At 41.1% G+C, this 16,940-nt stretch overlaps 1 protein-coding gene across 2 annotated transcripts in view; it reads right to left on the bottom strand.

The window, feature by feature from the left end:
* The window catches only part of RAB3GAP1 (RAB3 GTPase activating protein catalytic subunit 1), a 110,632-nt gene extending 108,299 nt beyond the window's left edge, over positions 1-2,333 (bottom strand). Inside the window, exons 1-2 of one of the 2 annotated variants that reach the window (XM_057551843.1) lie at positions 2,294-2,333; positions 2,136-2,191 (exon numbers count right to left, since the gene is read on the bottom strand). In XM_057551843.1, the coding sequence (XP_057407826.1) occupies positions 2,136-2,191; positions 2,294-2,311 (74 nt within the window). In that variant the 5' untranslated portion in view covers positions 2,312-2,333. The remainder of the gene's footprint in view (positions 1-2,135; positions 2,192-2,293) is intronic. The other variant, XM_057551844.1, reaches the window with a different exon arrangement.
* Positions 2,334-16,940: the final 14,607 nt, after the last annotated feature.

The raw sequence follows: 16,940 nt of genomic DNA, 5'->3' as shown, positions 1-16,940 counted from the left end.
GAGTTATTGGCTTCTCTCAATAAACTGTCCATATGGCTCATAACATACTGACAAGAAATTTCATTCAAACATTAAGCTCAAGGTTCAAAAGACTCCAAAGTCTTAACATTTTCCCACAAACTGTAAAACACTAGTTTTACTCTAGAAACAAGAGCTTAAAAGTCAAAAATCAAAGTTCCTACTTTGTGGTAGTTTTCATAACTGTGTTAACAATTATTTCCAAATAAGGAGCTAAAGGATTTAATATTCCACTTCAGGATACTTTAAACATTTTGCTAGTGGAAAGTGATCATTTTTCCATTAAATACTCTTGTTTCCTCTTGTTTCTTGTTTCCTCATCCCACTCTCCAAGATTCAAATTACATTTTCTAACTACCTTTAAGACATTAAGTTATTATTTCAAATTCAACAGGTCTAAAACTGTATTCTTCTCACTTTGCCACTTTCGTATGTATCTTCATTCTCTCAGGCAAGAAACTGCAGTTCCATGTTTGATTTTTTTTCCTACTTTTACATTTCATCTAGCGTATCATCGACTTCTTTGAAATGTCTAACAATCTTCCCTCCTAGCCTTTCTCTCCAGTCTCCAAATCACCAACCTAATCGAAGTAACTTCATTTTACCTCATCTCCTCAAACAACTCCCGTATCACTTTGCCACTTTAAAATCAAGGGTCCCTCACTACTGCTCTTTAATGTTCTGAAGTGTGGTCTCCTGACCAGCAGCATCACCTGGGAGCTTGTTAGAAATGTAAATTTTTGAATCTCGGGCATACAGAATCATAAACTATGATTCCGACGCACACTGAAGTTTGAGAATCACTGGTCTTAAAGCACCGAATTTAGATTCCTTTACTTAGCTTTGGAAGCTGTCTATAACCTGGTCCTATCTTCCTTAATAATCTTGTTTACTTCCCTTCAACAAACAGCCTTCACTCCAGTAAAGACATTTCATTAAATCTCAAAGGTTTTCACCTGTCTCTGTTCACGTCAGGGCCTTCTCGTATTTAACCAATTACTCTCCACTTTCCAGGCCCAGCACATTTCCTATCTTTTCTATGAAAATACCTCCAACAATAATAATCCACAACAACAGCCTCCTTAAACTAATTTAACTATGTGCTGTTTTGTTTTTTTAACACACGGATTAAGGGTTTTGTTTTGGCTTTGTTCTTCTGTTAGTATAGTTCTGAACACACAGTACCTGCTCAATAAAGCCTTGCCACTGTGCTTGTGTCTTACGAACGTTTTTGGGGGGGTGGGGGAAGGGACCACAGGTCAAACAAGTATCCCAGCAAGGATCTTTTCTATGCCGTTTGATGACATGACATTCACATCCAGATGGATTTCCTCCCCCAACCAGAAAGATTATAAAATGTTCCAACAAGCTAACTACTGACCTCAACACTCAAGAAAACCTGAAGGGCCTCTGCGACATCAAACTGGTAACACCTGGATCCAAGCTATCACTCCTACCCAAACTTGGCTTTCAACTAATTCCAGCGATCCTACAGTTTCAATTAGCTGTTTCAACTAGGAGTTTGATGGCGCCGGAAGCCTGGGCACATTACCCACTGAAACGGAACAACTTGAATCAAAGCGTTCCCAAGCCAGACGCGGACTATTTCAAAAGGTTATGCTAAAAGACACGATGGAGCTGGTGGGAGTGTGGCAGACGGACAACCACCAGGACTCTGAAGAAAGGCCTCCTCCTGAAAAGGATGTACACGGAAAGAAAAGAAAGAAGAAAAAAGCACCTGCGAAGTTTATTGCTCACTATGACAAAATGACGTACACGAAAAGGAACGCAGGAACGGAAGGGGTAGCCTGGGGAACTGTTTCTGCGGGTGGGCAGCAACGCGAGAACCAAAGGTCTAAGGAGCGTGGTCGGAGAGCGGAGAAAACGAAACTCCTCCGGGGTTCGGCTGATGTGGGCGGGCCGGGGCTGGTCTGACGCGAGACGCAGAAGAGGCTTGCGGCCGACCACAGCAGGGAGCAGGCGGAGACCCGGAGGCCCACGGGTCTTACTTTCCCCGCACAAGTGGCGTCTGGGTTGGGGGAGTCTATGCTGGGGGAGTGGCGGCGGGAGACGCCGGGGCCCAAAGTGCTGGTAACCAATGATAACGACTCACTCACCTTTCCCATTCCGAGGCAGTGGTGAAGTCCGTGATCTCAAATACCTCAGACTCGGGCTGCGGGAAGTGAAAGGAAAGAAAGAGATTGAGCTCCAGGGCGCTGACGCGGAGGAGCAAACTTAAACAGCGGTAGGGATAGGGAGGGACCAAACCCCTCACCTCACTGTCGGCCGCCATCTTGAGGAGCGCCGAGGCGGGCGCTAGGGCTGCCGGGAAGAAGAGCAGGAGGGCGGGGGGATGGGGGTGGGGAAAGGAGAGCCGAGAGCAGGCGGAGGCGGGGCGGAGGCGGGCCCTCCGCGCAGCCCCGCCCCCGGAGTCCCGCTAGGAAAAATCTTCTCAGGCTGAAATCATTTGATTTTTCTTTTTTAATGCTTTTTGTTCCTGAGAAGGAAGAATTTACTCTGCCCTCAAGTCCCTGTTCTTTGGCTGATTTAATACAATTTAAAATTTTCCTGTAGAGCAATGAATTCAGGAAGGGAACAGAAGCAAGGAAGTAAGGCAAGGCCCTAGAGTCATGTGATTACGAGTGTATTAAAAAACCTAAAACACATTGCTTGTGTTTCTGTTTTTCTTTCCACCTCTGTTGATTGATTGCAAGGCACTGAGCTAGATGCCATAATATCCACCCTCCCTTACCCCTACCCTTAAGAGAATTTACGGTTTGGGTAAGTCATCAAATAAAATCATTATGCTATTTATCTGGTTTCTGAGAAGAGCAACATGCTGTGCAATGAACACAACACTTTTTAAGTCACTGAGGAACAGAAGGAGTGCCAGCTAGCAGTTAGTAATTATATCTCATACATTCTGAAATATTTACAGAGGAAATCATACCATGTCCAGGATTTGTTTCAAAATAAGGGGAGGGAGGAGTGGATAGAGCTAGAAATAAAACAAGATTAGCCATGAGTGGATTATTGTTTAAGCCACTGATGGTTACCTGGGTATTTATACTATTCTCTACTTCTGTTAGGTCTGAAATTTTTCGTAATTATAAGCTTTTTTAAAGTTTTTTAAAGTGCTTCCCTGGTGGCGCAGTGGTTAAGAATCCACCTGCCAATGCAGGCGACACGGGTTTGATCCCTGGTCCGGGAAGATCCCACCTGCCGTGGAGCAACTAAGCCCGTGCGCCACAACTACTGAGCCTGCACTCTAGAGCCCACAAGCCACAACTACTGAGCCCGTGTGCCACAACTACTGAAACCCGCAGTCCTAGAGCCCATGCACTGCAAGAAGAGAAGCCACCCCAATGAGAAGCCCATGCACCTCAACGAACAGTATCCCCCGCTCACCACAACTAGAGAAAGCCCGTGCACGGCAACGAAGACCCAATGCAGCAAAAAATAAATTAATTAAGTAAATAAAAAAATTTTTTAAGTCTTTTAAAAATTAAATCTCATTTACTGATTTTCTGCAACTCACAAGAAGGGATTCGTGGGTAGAGGACTCAGAAATACAGCTTTAGCAATTAAAAATTTTAATCTTAAGAGCAAGAGATATCAAAAATTTGGTGATATAGACGGTGCAGATGAGTAAACTTAGGTCAGAAGAATTTGACAATTATTGCCAGTGCCAAGACTTGAATCCCTGTCTCTTAATATTCCTTCTAGTTTCTGTTCACTACACTAGTGGGAGTTGGGGGTTAGTACTGCAGCAATCTTTCCCAAGAGGTCTGAACTTGAACCTTCATTCATTTCTAAGCATTTATTAAATACCTACTATAAGCCAACCATTATGGTAGACAACAGGGAAATGAAGACATACGGCAGATACAATCCCTGATTTCAAGGAACTCAAGATCAAGTAGGGAAACTGGAAATTACTGCACAAACAGAAAGAGGAGATGCTACATGTGTCAGTGTCACTGTTAGCAACGTGGAAGTCACTGGTGACCTTGACAAGAAGAATCTTGGGGGCCAGCTGAAGGATAAGGTGGAGGCAGCCAGGTTGGGGTCAGGGAAGGCTTTTAAGGGCAGAGAATAGCATATCCAGAGGCTTAAAGGTAGGAAAGTCTGATCTGTCTAGTGAAATGAAAGAGGACACTTAGAGCACATTGGTTGCAATGAAGTTGGAGAGGTAGGCATGGGCCAGACCATATAGGGCCTTCTGTATGGCCCTTATGTGAAGCACAATGGACCTCATTAAAATGTTTTAAGCAAGAGAGTATTGTGATCCAACTTACATTTTGCAAAAATCTGTATGCTATAGGAATGGATTGGTGGGGGGGGGGGCAAAAGAAGAAATAGGAACAGCTATTAAAGCATCCAAAGAGAGATGGTGTGGAGGCTTTGACTAGGGGGTGTCAGCAGACAAGGTAAACTGATTTGATATGTATTTCGGAGATACAATAGACAGGACTTGATGATGGATTAAATGCAGGGATAAGGGAAAGGTAGGAATCAAAGATATTTTGCAAGATTCTGGCCTAAGCAACTGTGTGAGGATGATGCCATCTTCTGAGATGAAGATGGGAAGGAGCAAGAAAGCTAGAGTTTGGTTTGGGAAGCGTTAAGTTTGACATGCTTGTAAGATATTCAAGGGGAGCTGTAAAGGAGAACATTGGGTATAAGAATAGAACTCAGAGGCAAGATCTGGGGTAAAGATATGCACTTGGGAGTATTTTAAATCACAAGAACGGATGAGAAGACTTAAGAAGAGAATATAGAAAGAAGAAGAGGAGCCTCATAAAAAGCTTGAAGAAATTTTGTATTTAGAGAATGGATAAAGGAAAGTATATAGTGAGAGAGGAAAGGAGTGGGTAGAGAAATAGGAAAACAAGGAAAGAGTGATGGCATAGAACTCGAGAAAGAAGAATGTTTCGGGGTGGTAAATATTGACTGCTGCTAGGACTTTCCTGGTGGTCCAGTGGTTAAGACTCTGCACTCCCAATGCAAGGGTCCCAGGTTCGATCCCTGGTCAGGGAACTAGATCCCGCATGCCGCAACTAAGAGCTCACATGCTGCAACTAAAGACCCGGCGCAGCCAAATAAATAGATAAGTAAATATTTTTTAAAAAAAAATATTGATTGCTGTTGATAAAGCAGGTGAAAGAGGAATATAGGGTCAAGGGTGATTGTTGGTGTTGTTTCTTGGGTTTTGTTTGTCTTTAAGGTAGAGGATAGTGGCTATGTTGTATGCTGATTCGAATAATCTAGGAGCATGTGAGAGAGACTGATGATGGAGGGGAGATGCAAGACTGAAGTTCTTGATAAGGTGAGAGGGAGGAAATCCACAGAGCTGGCAGTCACACCACCCCAGGGGGCAGCATTCACATGGCATGCTGAAGTCTTGCTTCAGGAGGTGCCACCCAAAGAAAGCACCTTGTGGACAGCCCTGGAGTTGTGGAGTAAGGTGGTACCAGGAATTTGGAGCACACGTAGCAGGAGGGAAAGAAGGATAGGTTGTGAGGTTGGCTTTTCTTGAGAAGGAAAAGAAGGGAGGAAAAAGATGGAGACAGACATAGACATTGGGACAGTGGTACATATAAAAGGAAAAGAGCTGTTCACGTAAAACTTTTTAAGGTTCTCTCCAAGTGAAATAAGTTTGTAGGTTTTAAGGTCAAGCAAATCCAGGTTCAGCCACTTACTAACTATATGACTTTGGGCAAATTACGTAACTCCTCTAAACCTCAGTTTCTTCATTAGTAAAATCGGATTTGTAATACTTGCTACCGCATAGGACTGTGGCAAAGATTAAGTTCTCTGTACATATGTAGAATGGTTAGCATAACGTCCTGTAGTAGGTGATCAATTATGGTAGTAGCAATTATAATGAATGCTTTATAGAATGAAAGCCGTAAAGTGCTACTCACATGTAAGGCACTACTCTTTTTTCCTGCTTGCTTAACCATGGAGAAGTTTCTGTACATACCAAAATCAGAAACTAAAAAAGCCACAAACACTTTGCTGCATGAGGTTAAATTTCAGAAACTGTATAAAACAGCCTTATCAGGTTGCTAGGTAAAGTTTTCTTCCAAGATATTTTTGGCTCCTTGTCTTCTCCCTGGAGAAACTTTTAAAATAAGTTATTTGTTAAAGTGAAGTGTGAAGCCAGGATGCTAATAATGTAAAGTACTCTGGGGAGACAGGCTTTTATTAGATTTTCACTGGTTAGCAAAGCAGAAAAGATTTTGTTTCTTCAGTATTAAGAGCTATTTTGCTACAAGTCCAAAGGCAAGGGCTTTTCCATGCAAGTGTACTCCCTCTCTGGCATAACTTTCACTTATTTCAATGTGTTACCAATAATGGCCACGGGGAGAATTTTGACGCATAGGCAATTTAAGAGATTAGAAGCCTGGAAAAATCACCCTAGGCTTGGTCCCCAGAGGAATGTAAGGGCATCACAGTTTAACTAGGTCTTAGTGAGAGAGCAAACATTGTGAGAGAAGCAACAGCAGTGGGACTACACCATCCTCACCTGCCGTGATGGCCTCTGTGCAAAGAGAATCAGGAATTTTCTACGATACAGCTGTGAGACCAATTGCAATAGAAGGTACAGCTGGAAGAGGAAGACACAATTTGAGAACAGGAAACTCTTTAGAGAGAAATTCTCTAAATCAAAATTTTCAAAATTATGAAAATTATCAGCATTTATTCATTCATTAATTCAACAATATTTATCAAGTATCCACTGTCATGGCATGTCATGGTCAATTGTGCAGAGTGATTCAAAGAATAATAATCCCTGCCCTCAAGGTGTCCACAGTCTGAGATAAGACATGAAGAACTATAATATGATTTAGAAAGGGATGCATGATGATTATCCAACTTCTTAAAGCTCTTTGTAAAATTAGTAGTGGGAAAATAATCAAGTGACCTTTCTGAACACACACACGCAATATCATATATCCTAAATAAGTAGTCCACTATTTCTTGAACCAGAAAGAGGTACAGTCACCAAGGCAGGAATCTCCAGAGAATTTCAAGAGAAGTGATGAAACCTTCCTTCACTCACCATTCATTCACTCCTTTCTTCATTCAATAAACACCTATTAAAAGCAGCTGTTAGGTGCCTGGTGCTGTTTTAGAAAATGGGAAACGAAAACTTAAAAACAAGGTGCCTGCCTTCAGGAAGTTTCAAGTACAAATTAATTGAAGTCCTTCTAGATGATAATAATAAGTCAAGAACAGCTAGTTCTAATTCCTAAATTTGTAACTTAACTTCTCATCTGGTAGATCCAGAAAGGACACTACCTGTTGCCAGGTTGATTTAGTTTGCCCAAGTTAATGTGTTTCTATTTAAAATATTTTAAGATTAATGTATTTTTGAACTCAGAATGTGGAAAACAAAAGAATTAATTAAAAAGAATCATAAGAATTATGTACAAGTTTACCGAATAAGCATATTCTTCTATGGGTGTTGGGTATGTATGGACAATTACCATATTTTACACAGGCATATTCTTATTTAATCTCCAATCTTTCCTTGTGAGGGATAAGAACTATTCCAGCCACAGATGATGAATAAATGCAAAATATTAGTATTAAGTCCCACTACTACATTTACATTAATAATATCTCCAAATGTGTGCTTATCTGCTCTTCAGATCTGGTCCTCAGATCCCTTTCACCGTCCACTTCAGTCTAGTTTATAACGAGACTAGATGGACCAACTTCCATCTCAACTGCTTCTGCAATTTTGCTGCAGTGAATCTTATAGCTTCCATTTATCTCTGCTCTTTGCTTTTGCCCGTCTATATACTGCAATATACTTCCAAGTAGGAAATATTTAAATCACTATTTATCTCCAAAGGTAGAGCCTGGGAATTGTTTAATTTGTCTAAGCATTATACAAGTAATAGGAATGTCTTCTCATAGTAAAAGGTTCAAATGATATACATAAAACAAATGGCCTCCTTGACTGTCTTCTCAATTCCCATAACCCCAAGATAAAATCACTAATACCAGTTAAGTGTGAATAATTTCCAAATTTTTCCTATGCTTTTACATAAATATTTGTATATATAAAATATAGAGTTTTACCTTCTTTTGATCAATTTTTTGCACAAATAAGAATATCTAGTACTTAATGCATGCCAAACATTCTCCCAATTACCCTATGAGGTAGATACTGTTATTATCATGCATCCTTACTTTACAGATGAGGAAACTGAAGCAGAAAGAGAACAGGTAACTTGCCCAAGTCACACACTTCCTAAGCGGTAGGGCTGGCTCCTTCTGAATCTCTTCAACCTACCAGTATCATACTACATGCATTATTTGCCAACTCAGTTTTTTTACTTAGCTATATGTTGGAACCCACTTAGAAAGTTATATAAAGCTCTTTCCACCTTTTTCATACTGCTGCAAAGCATTCCAAAATTCAAAGTATGGATGTACTACTTTTTATTTAATTTTCTCCCATGACTTGACATGTAAAGCTATTAACAACCTTAGATGGGTGACAAGTGCATGGGGGCTCATTATACTACACTGTTTACTTGCATGTTTGAAATTTTCCATGATAAAAGAGCTCCAAAAAAAAAAAACAAACCTAGGGTAAAAATTCATTATACCTACATCTTTGTGAACATGTGTGAGAATTACTCTAGGCTGACTACTGAGAAATGGGAATGCTGGGTTAAAGAGTACGTACATTTTTAAATGTAATAGATAGCACCAGATTGCAATGTCTAAAAAGAGCATTATTAATTTATATACCCACTAATAGTGTAAAAGAATAGTCATTTCCCCACACATTTAATATCATGCATCTTTTAAAATTTTGCCAGTGTGCTGAACAAAAAGTGGTTTGATTTGCATTTCCTTGATCCCTGGTGAGGTTAAACAATTTTACATGTGTTTGTTGGCCATTCATATTCTTCCCCTATAAAGAGTGATTTCCCCCATACCACCACCCCCTGCATTCAGCATCACAGAAAACCCTGGTCTCTCTCTATCAAATTTCTCTAGACTATTATGCCCCTTGGACCTCAGTGATCTCCTTTGTCTCTCTTCTCCATCCACCAAGATGCCCAATTTATCTTCCTTCCTTTCCTTCACCAACCCCCCAACCCTCCACTCCCTCCACCACCTTTGAAGTGGAAAAGAAGAGATTTGGGAGAAAGTGTTCTTAGGAAAAGTGTGTTCCTTAAAAGCAGCAGCCCCCTTCATGGGCTTCCTGAAGAGGCTTCCACCTATTTCTACAACTGTGCTGCAGGGGACAAAGAGGTCGTGCTTAACATGAAGAAGAGGTAGCTCACATTCAAACCACTGCTGCCTCAGCAGAAAAGCTCTTTTTAGAACTTTAAAATCCTTTAATCCTTTCCTACTCAACACATTGGGGTTGCCCAGATTTTTAAAATTATTCATTAATGTATTCTTATAGCTAACATCGGATTCAAAACTTTAACTGTTGTCCTTTTCAAGTCCCCCCCACCTAACAGCATCTCATTTGCTACGATTGCTCACTGAGATTCTTTCTCCTCCTCTCTACCTAGCCAGAATGTAATAAAAACAAACAAACAAACAAACAAATAACATAGCTCTACTGAGAACTTGAGTTCTTCCTATAGTAAGCAAAGTGCCACTGCATAAAATTCTTCAGTTTTTTCGCTCTCCTGGGCATAAATTCAGTTCAAGAAATAGTCACCAAGAACTTGCTACGGGTAAAACACATAAACACAACAGGAGAAACAAAGATAACTGAAACACATTCCTTGTCCTCTAGAAACTAGAATCTAATGGAGAGATAAAAATAACTCTAAAACAAGGCTGCCTCTGTCATAATAGAAGTACAAAATGACAGGAGAATAAAGTGGATGGGAGGGGTACATATTGGATCTGAGAGGCAAGAAGAACCTGGGAATACAAAGGCCCTGAGGATATGGCTGAATGAGGGAAGGCTTTTGAACACGGTGACCACCAGAGGGACGCTTGATTCCAGTGTTATTTCTTATTTCTTGGTTGTTTTCATTAATTAATTTATTTATGTATTTATTTTTGGCTGCGTTGGGTCTTCGTTGCTGCGCATGGGCTTTCTCTAGTTGCGGCGAGCGGGGGTTACTCTTCGTGGCGGTGCGCGGGCTTCTCATTGCAGTGGCTTCTCTTGCTGTGGAGCACAGGCCCTAGGCACGCGGGCTTCAGTAGTTCTGGCTCGCGGGCTCAGTCGTTGTGGCTCGCAGACTCAGTAGTTGTGGCACAGGGGCTTAGTTGCTCCGCGGCATGTGGGATCTTCCTGGACCAGGGCTCAAACCCGAGTCCCCTGCATTGGCAGGCGGATTCTTAACCACTGAGCCACCAGGGAAGTCCCTCATTTCTTGGTTTTTCTCATACAATGAAATTGTTTTTCTTACTTTCTGTTTTAGATTCCCAAATTTTTAGAACCAGAGGTGGTTTCTGAAATCATATTACACAACCTTTTCAATTTATAAATAGGAAAACAAAGCCCAAGTCACACAGCTAGATAACATTAAAGATGAGAGCTCAGTAATCCTGACTCCTCTTCTAGGGCTCCTTGCTGCCCCCAGAATCTTTGCTTGTTGTTTTAACTTTTCTGCTCTTCTGTCTCAAAATATCAGTGTTTGATGTCACCTACAGGTGGGAACTCAAATGGTATGTTTCAAAGATAACTGCATCCAGTAGCTGAATATGTGTGTGTGTGTGTGTGTGTGTGTGTGTGTGTAACACGAAGGATCATATTGTCAAATCAGACTCATGCAAATCTAAGATCTCATCCAGTATCAAGCATTATGAATAATTTCAGGAATATAATCAATCAACAGGAACAGGCAAAGCAGGGGGAGGTCTGAGAAACTGAGGGGAGCTCCCAGGTCCTTTCTTCCCATGTAAGACATAAGCTCTCTGTAATGAAACATTTCTATTTTACAGGCGTATAGCTGAATGGTTTTGTAACATTTTTCAGGAAGCCATGTTCCTTAAATTCATAGATTCAACATAAGCAATCCTAAAGTAGTAGGGATATCGTGTAAAGAGCATTCCATGAACAAGGATGCTCCTCTTAGCAAATAAGCATGTATCTTCCAAGAGGTTCAGTTATTGTCATGTTTACAATACTGGGTCATCTACTTTCTTTCTTTGTCTGAGAGTACGTTGATCTCTCCACTCCCAGTAATAGGAGAGAAATTGATGACAGGCCAGGTGTCTTAACTTCTTCCTGCTTAATACTTAAATATTCAATAAATAGTAAATAGGCCAGAACTTACCTGGCAGTGCAGTGGTTGAGAATCCACCTGCCAATGCATGGGACACAGGTTCGAGCCCTGGTCCGGGAAGATCCCACATGTTGAAGAGCAACTAAGCCCGTGCACTACAACTACTGAGCCTGTGCTCTAGAGCCACAACTACCGAGCCCACGTGCCACAGCTCCTGAAGCCCGCACGCCTAGAGCCCATGCTCCGCAACAGAGAAGCCACCGCAGTGAGAAGCCCATGCACCACAATGAAGAGTAGCCCCCGCTCGCCACAACTAGAGAAAGACCCCACGCAGCAACGAAGACCCAACGCAGCCAAAAATAAATAAATTTATTTATTTTTAAAAAAAAGTAAATAGGCCCCATACGTGTACATCTTCCCAAACACTACCAGATTCTCCATAGTGGGAAAGAGAAAAAAATGAGCCTGTAGTTTTTCCATATTTAACTATGATCAGAGGTGGCCAGTGGTGAGGAAATAGAAGTATTAGAAGTTTGGTTCTGAGCATCTTTAATCATAGCCTATAAAAATGTTATTCCAAATTGGTTTCTTTGTGCCAAAGAAGTAATAGAAACCTCAGGCAAGCAGTCATTTCCCAAGGCCTTTTATTTCACTCTGCTTAGTTTTTACAAAAATATACTCATAAGAATGTCCTTCAACCAAGAGCACTCTTATATTTGTTGCCTTCAAAGCTTCCACTCCCTGGGTTTACTTATGGTAAACCAAGCACCAGCTGCTTTTACATTCACCTCTGACTTCCACTGCTGCACCCTACAATCTTTTCTCTGTAGAACTATTGATACGATTTTTTAAAAAACCAAATCAGACCTTGTCACTCCCTTGAGGAAAATGCTCTGATGGTTTTATATTTTACTTGGAATAGATCAAACTCCTTACTATGCCTATGAGGCCCTTCAAGATCTGGCCCCTACATACCTCTCCAATCTCAATTCTAATACCTTCATCATCTTCCTTCTTTCTGTAACTTTAACATGTTATATTTATATATACTTTAGGACTTTTGTACCAGCTATTCCCACTGCCTAGAATGCTCTGCCACCCACTCTACAATGGGCTGGCTGCTTCTTTTCATTCAGGTAATAGATCAAATGTTTACCTGTAAGGGAGACCTTCCATGAGCATACAATCTAACAAAACACTCTCTTACCCACAACTATCAGTCTCTATCACTTTAATTTTCTTCATGGCATTTATAACCATTTGATGGTATAATACCTTGATTATTTATTCATTTATCCTACTATCTTGTTTATCTGGTATTTCTCCAGTGCTTAGAATAAAGCTTTGCACAAAAAAAGACATTCAAGATATGATGTTGAATGAATGAATGAGTGGGCTCTCCTTTTCTTTCAGGTACACTTTCAGGTAATTTAACCTTACATCCATGTGTAGATGACTCTCAACTATTTGGAAATTATACAACACACTTATAAGAAAGCCAGGTATCAAAGAAGAAAGCATCATCAGAGAAATTTAAACGTATTTTGAAGTGAACGACAATAAAAATACAGCATATCAAAATTTGTAGGATACAGCAAAAGCAATGTCTAGAGGGAAATGTACAGCCTTTTTTTTTCTTTTTTTTTTGTGAAAGCACCAAGTCCTAACCACTAGACCACTAGGGAGTTCCCAAAATGTACAGCCTTTATGATTACATTAGAAAAGAATAAAGGGTCCAAACCACTGACCTTCAAAGGTGATCTTATGTCATCTATATGTAGATGACCCTGAAATTTTTATCTCCTACCCAAAAAGCAGCCCCTGAACTGCAGACTTCTGCATCCAGCTGCCTTACTTATATCAATTTTTGGAAGATTAACAAACATCTCAAACTTAAGTAGGTCTAAAATATAATTCTTGATTTTTTTGCCCCAAATGTTCCTCTCCCACTATCTGCATCTTGATAAATGAGATCCCATTTTTACGTTTGCTTAAGCCCCAAATTTAAGAGTCTTCCTTGATCTCTTCCTATCCCAACAGGAGCTATTTTACCATTTCTAGAAGTGGATCCATCCTCCAATTCGTTTTCCATACATCAACCAGATTGACCTTCTGAAAAAAAGGAAAGCAGACCATGTCAATTTCCTGTTTAAAACCCATCAATGGGGGCTTCCCTGGTGGCGCAGTGGTTAAGAATCCACCTGCCAATGCAGGGGACACGGATTCGAGCCCTGGTCCAGGAAGATCCCCCATGCCTCAGGGCAACTAAGCCCGGGCGCCACAACTACTGAGCCTGCGCTCTAGAGCCTGTGAGCCACAACTACTGAAGCCCGCACACCTAGAGCCCGTGCTCCACAACAAGAGAAGACACCGCAATGAGAAGCCCGCACACCACAACGAAGAGTAGCCCCCCGCTTGCTGCAACTAGAGAAAGCCCGCACAGAGCAATGAAGACCCAACACAGCCAAAAATAAAATTTAATTAATTAATTAATTTAAAAAAAATCAATGGCTTTATATTGCCCTTGGAATAAAATTCAACCTCCTCACTGTGACCTGCATGGTCTGGCATTACCCTGCTATGTAATCCTTGTACACTACCACTTTCTGCTTTGATTAATGTGCTTGAGTCACAACCTCCGTTTAGTTTTTTGAACAGAGCTTCCAGTTCTTCCCTTTCCCTAGCCTTTTGCACCGGCAACACCCTCTCTGCGGAATGCTCTTCCACAGGCTCTTGTATGACATGTTCATTCTCATCCGCCAGGTCTCAGCTCCTGTGTATCTTCGGTAATTTTAAGAAAAATTTCATTAGTTTTCTTACTATTTCATAAATCAAACATCCACATATCAACCAAATGAAATAGAAATAGAATATTTCCAGCATTCATGTGCCCCCTATCAATTATAGACCCTCCTCACTATAGACACAAGTACTACCCTGACTTTTGTGGGGTGATTTCCTTGTTAATCTTTGTGGCTTTATTACCTATAATAAAATTCTCTCCATAAACAATATATTTTAGTGTTGCCTGCCTTAAATAGAATCATTCTATTTTTCTGCGTGTATTTTACTTCTTTTGTTCAACATCGTGCTTTCGAGATTCATCTACACTGCTATGCGTAGTAGTAATTCATTTATTCTATTGCTATGTGGTATTCCTTCATATGACTATAACACAATTTATTTATCTCTTCAACTACTTATGGGCATTTAGATTGTTTTCAGATTTTGGTGAGTAATACTGCTGTAAATATTCCTGTACCTGTGCCCTGGTATATACTTGTGAGAGATACTAGGAGTGGATTTGCTAGGTTATGGGATAAGAGTGTTATCAACATTACTGGATAATGCTGGTGTTTCAAAGTGGTTTAGCAAATTATATTCCCACCAGCAGTTTATGAGAATCCTCACTGCTCTTTATCCACACCAACACTTGGAATTTTCAGATTTACAACATTTTTGCAATTCCAGTGGGTGTACAGAGTATTCCGCTGTGATCTTAATTGGCAGTTCCCTATTGCTGTTGAGGTTAAGCACTTTTTTGTTTGCTTATTGGCCATTTGGATATCCTGTGTGTGTGTGTGAAAGTGGAAAATTGAGTTTTAAAATTATTTTTTATAGGGCTGTCTGTCATTTATTGGCATCTAGAAGTTATTTATATATTCTATGCATGACCCCAATATTATCTATATAGGCAGCAAATATCTTCTCCCACTCTGTGACTTGCCTGTTAACTTTGGCAAATTGGTTCTCTGAAAAGCAGACACTGAGTTGGAATTGAAATTGAAAAAGATTTCATTGAGGAGTAACACCTGTGAAGGACGAGGGATGGGGGGTAAGGTTGGGCAGGGATTGCCATCAGACAAAAATTCCAACCTGAAAGAGTCTCTGCCAGCCCACGGGGAGCACCGGGACAAAAATATTCCATTATACGAGGCCTCCATTGGGCAGAAACGACGAGCCCCTTGTACCACTGCCGCGTTCAGTTAGTCGCTGGCCAGGGACCTCCCCAAGAGGAGAGTGACCTTGACTATCAGTGGTCAGTTTTTGCCTGGGGACCACCTCAAGAATAGCAGGACCTTGGCTCAACAGCTAGGCAAACTTGACGAAGCTAATAGCTGGAGGCGGTCGTCAAACCACACTCCTTGCAGCTGGGCAGCCAGTCATTTCTTGACGGGGGCTCTGAGTGGCACGTCTGTGCCTGTCACACGCATTTAATGGTGTCTTTTTATGAACAGAAGTTCTTTTTTTTTTTTTTAATTTTTATTTATTATTTATTTATTATGTTTATTTTTGGCTGTGTTGGGCCTTCGCCTCTGGGCGAGGGCTTTCCCCAGTTGTGGCGAGCGGGGGCCACTCTTCATCGCGGTGCGCGGGCCTCTCACTATCGCGGCCTCTCCCGTTGCGGAGCACAGGCTCCAGACGCGCAGGCTCAGTAATTGTGGCTCACGGGCCTAGTTGCTCCGCGGCATGTGGGATCTTCCCAGACCAGGGCTCGAACCCGTGTCCCCTGCACTGGCAGGCAGATTCTCAACCACTGCGCCACCAGGGAAGCCATGAACAGAAGTTCTTAATTTTAATGTAGTCAAAATTTCCGTACTTTACTTTATGGTTACTGTACTTTGTGTCTTGTTGAAGAAATCTTCTCCCCCCACCCCAAAAAAGAAATCTTTCCCTAGTTTGAGCTCATGAAGATATTCTGCTATAATCTATTCTGGAAGTATTTTTATTTTATTTTATTTTGGCCGCGCCGCGGGACATGTAGGATGTTAGCTCTCCGACCAGGGATCGAGCCCACACTCCCTGCAGTGGAAGTGTGGAGCCTTAACCACTGGACCGCTAGGGAAGTCCCTTTAAAAGCATTTTAGTATTACCTTTCACATATAGGTCTTGAAGTAATGGAATTTATTTCTGCATATAGTATAAGGAGAAGATCTATTTTTCCCATATGGATACCTCACTGGCTCCACATTATTGAAAAGACCATGTTTTTCCCACTATTTGCAATGCTACCCCGGTTGCATTCCAAGTGTGTATACCATGTATGTATGGGTGTGTTTATGGGATCTCTCTGCTATTCCATTCAAATAGCACCTTATTCCCCTTTATGAGTATCTTCATTATTTAGGGCCCTTTAAACTTTCATGTAAATTTTAAAATCAGCTTGTTAGTGCTCCCCAAATAACTTTTATGATTTTGATTGTGACACTAGAAGAATTTATGTTTTTACAACATCAAGCCTCCTAATTATGAACATGGTATGTCTCCAAAATTTAGACACTCCCCGCCCGTGCTTCCTTAGAGCATTTTACACAGCTCTCTGGTGGCCTTATCACCTAATACTGCCCTAGTTTTGCATGCTTGTCTCAGCACTTTTCTGAAAAACTGAGTTTCTTGAAAAAACATGATTTGAATGAATGACTACTTCTCAAAACGAGACACAGGAGGAGGATTACTCTTTGGGGAACCAAGTGAAAGATTCATGGATTGCAGACCATCCTGAACCCAAGGGTAACCCTGCAGAAGTGCTAAACATCGGAAACTACAGTACTTGTAACTTTCTCTTGACATAAAAGCTGAGAGAGAGTACTATTCCTCCTGGGAGTAGAAACAAGGTAGGATGTAGGAAGTAAAACAGTAACAAACTGCTTTGTACTCGGATTCGTGTCAATCTGCGTCAGGCTGAATTGGTTG

This window comes from Balaenoptera acutorostrata, chromosome 8, assembly GCF_949987535.1.
Source record: "Balaenoptera acutorostrata chromosome 8, mBalAcu1.1, whole genome shotgun sequence".
In the NCBI taxonomy this organism is placed as follows: domain Eukaryota; kingdom Metazoa; phylum Chordata; class Mammalia; order Artiodactyla; family Balaenopteridae; genus Balaenoptera; species Balaenoptera acutorostrata.
The sequence above is the reverse complement of the archived record's forward strand: the minus strand, read 5'-3'. Positions and strand labels throughout refer to the sequence as shown.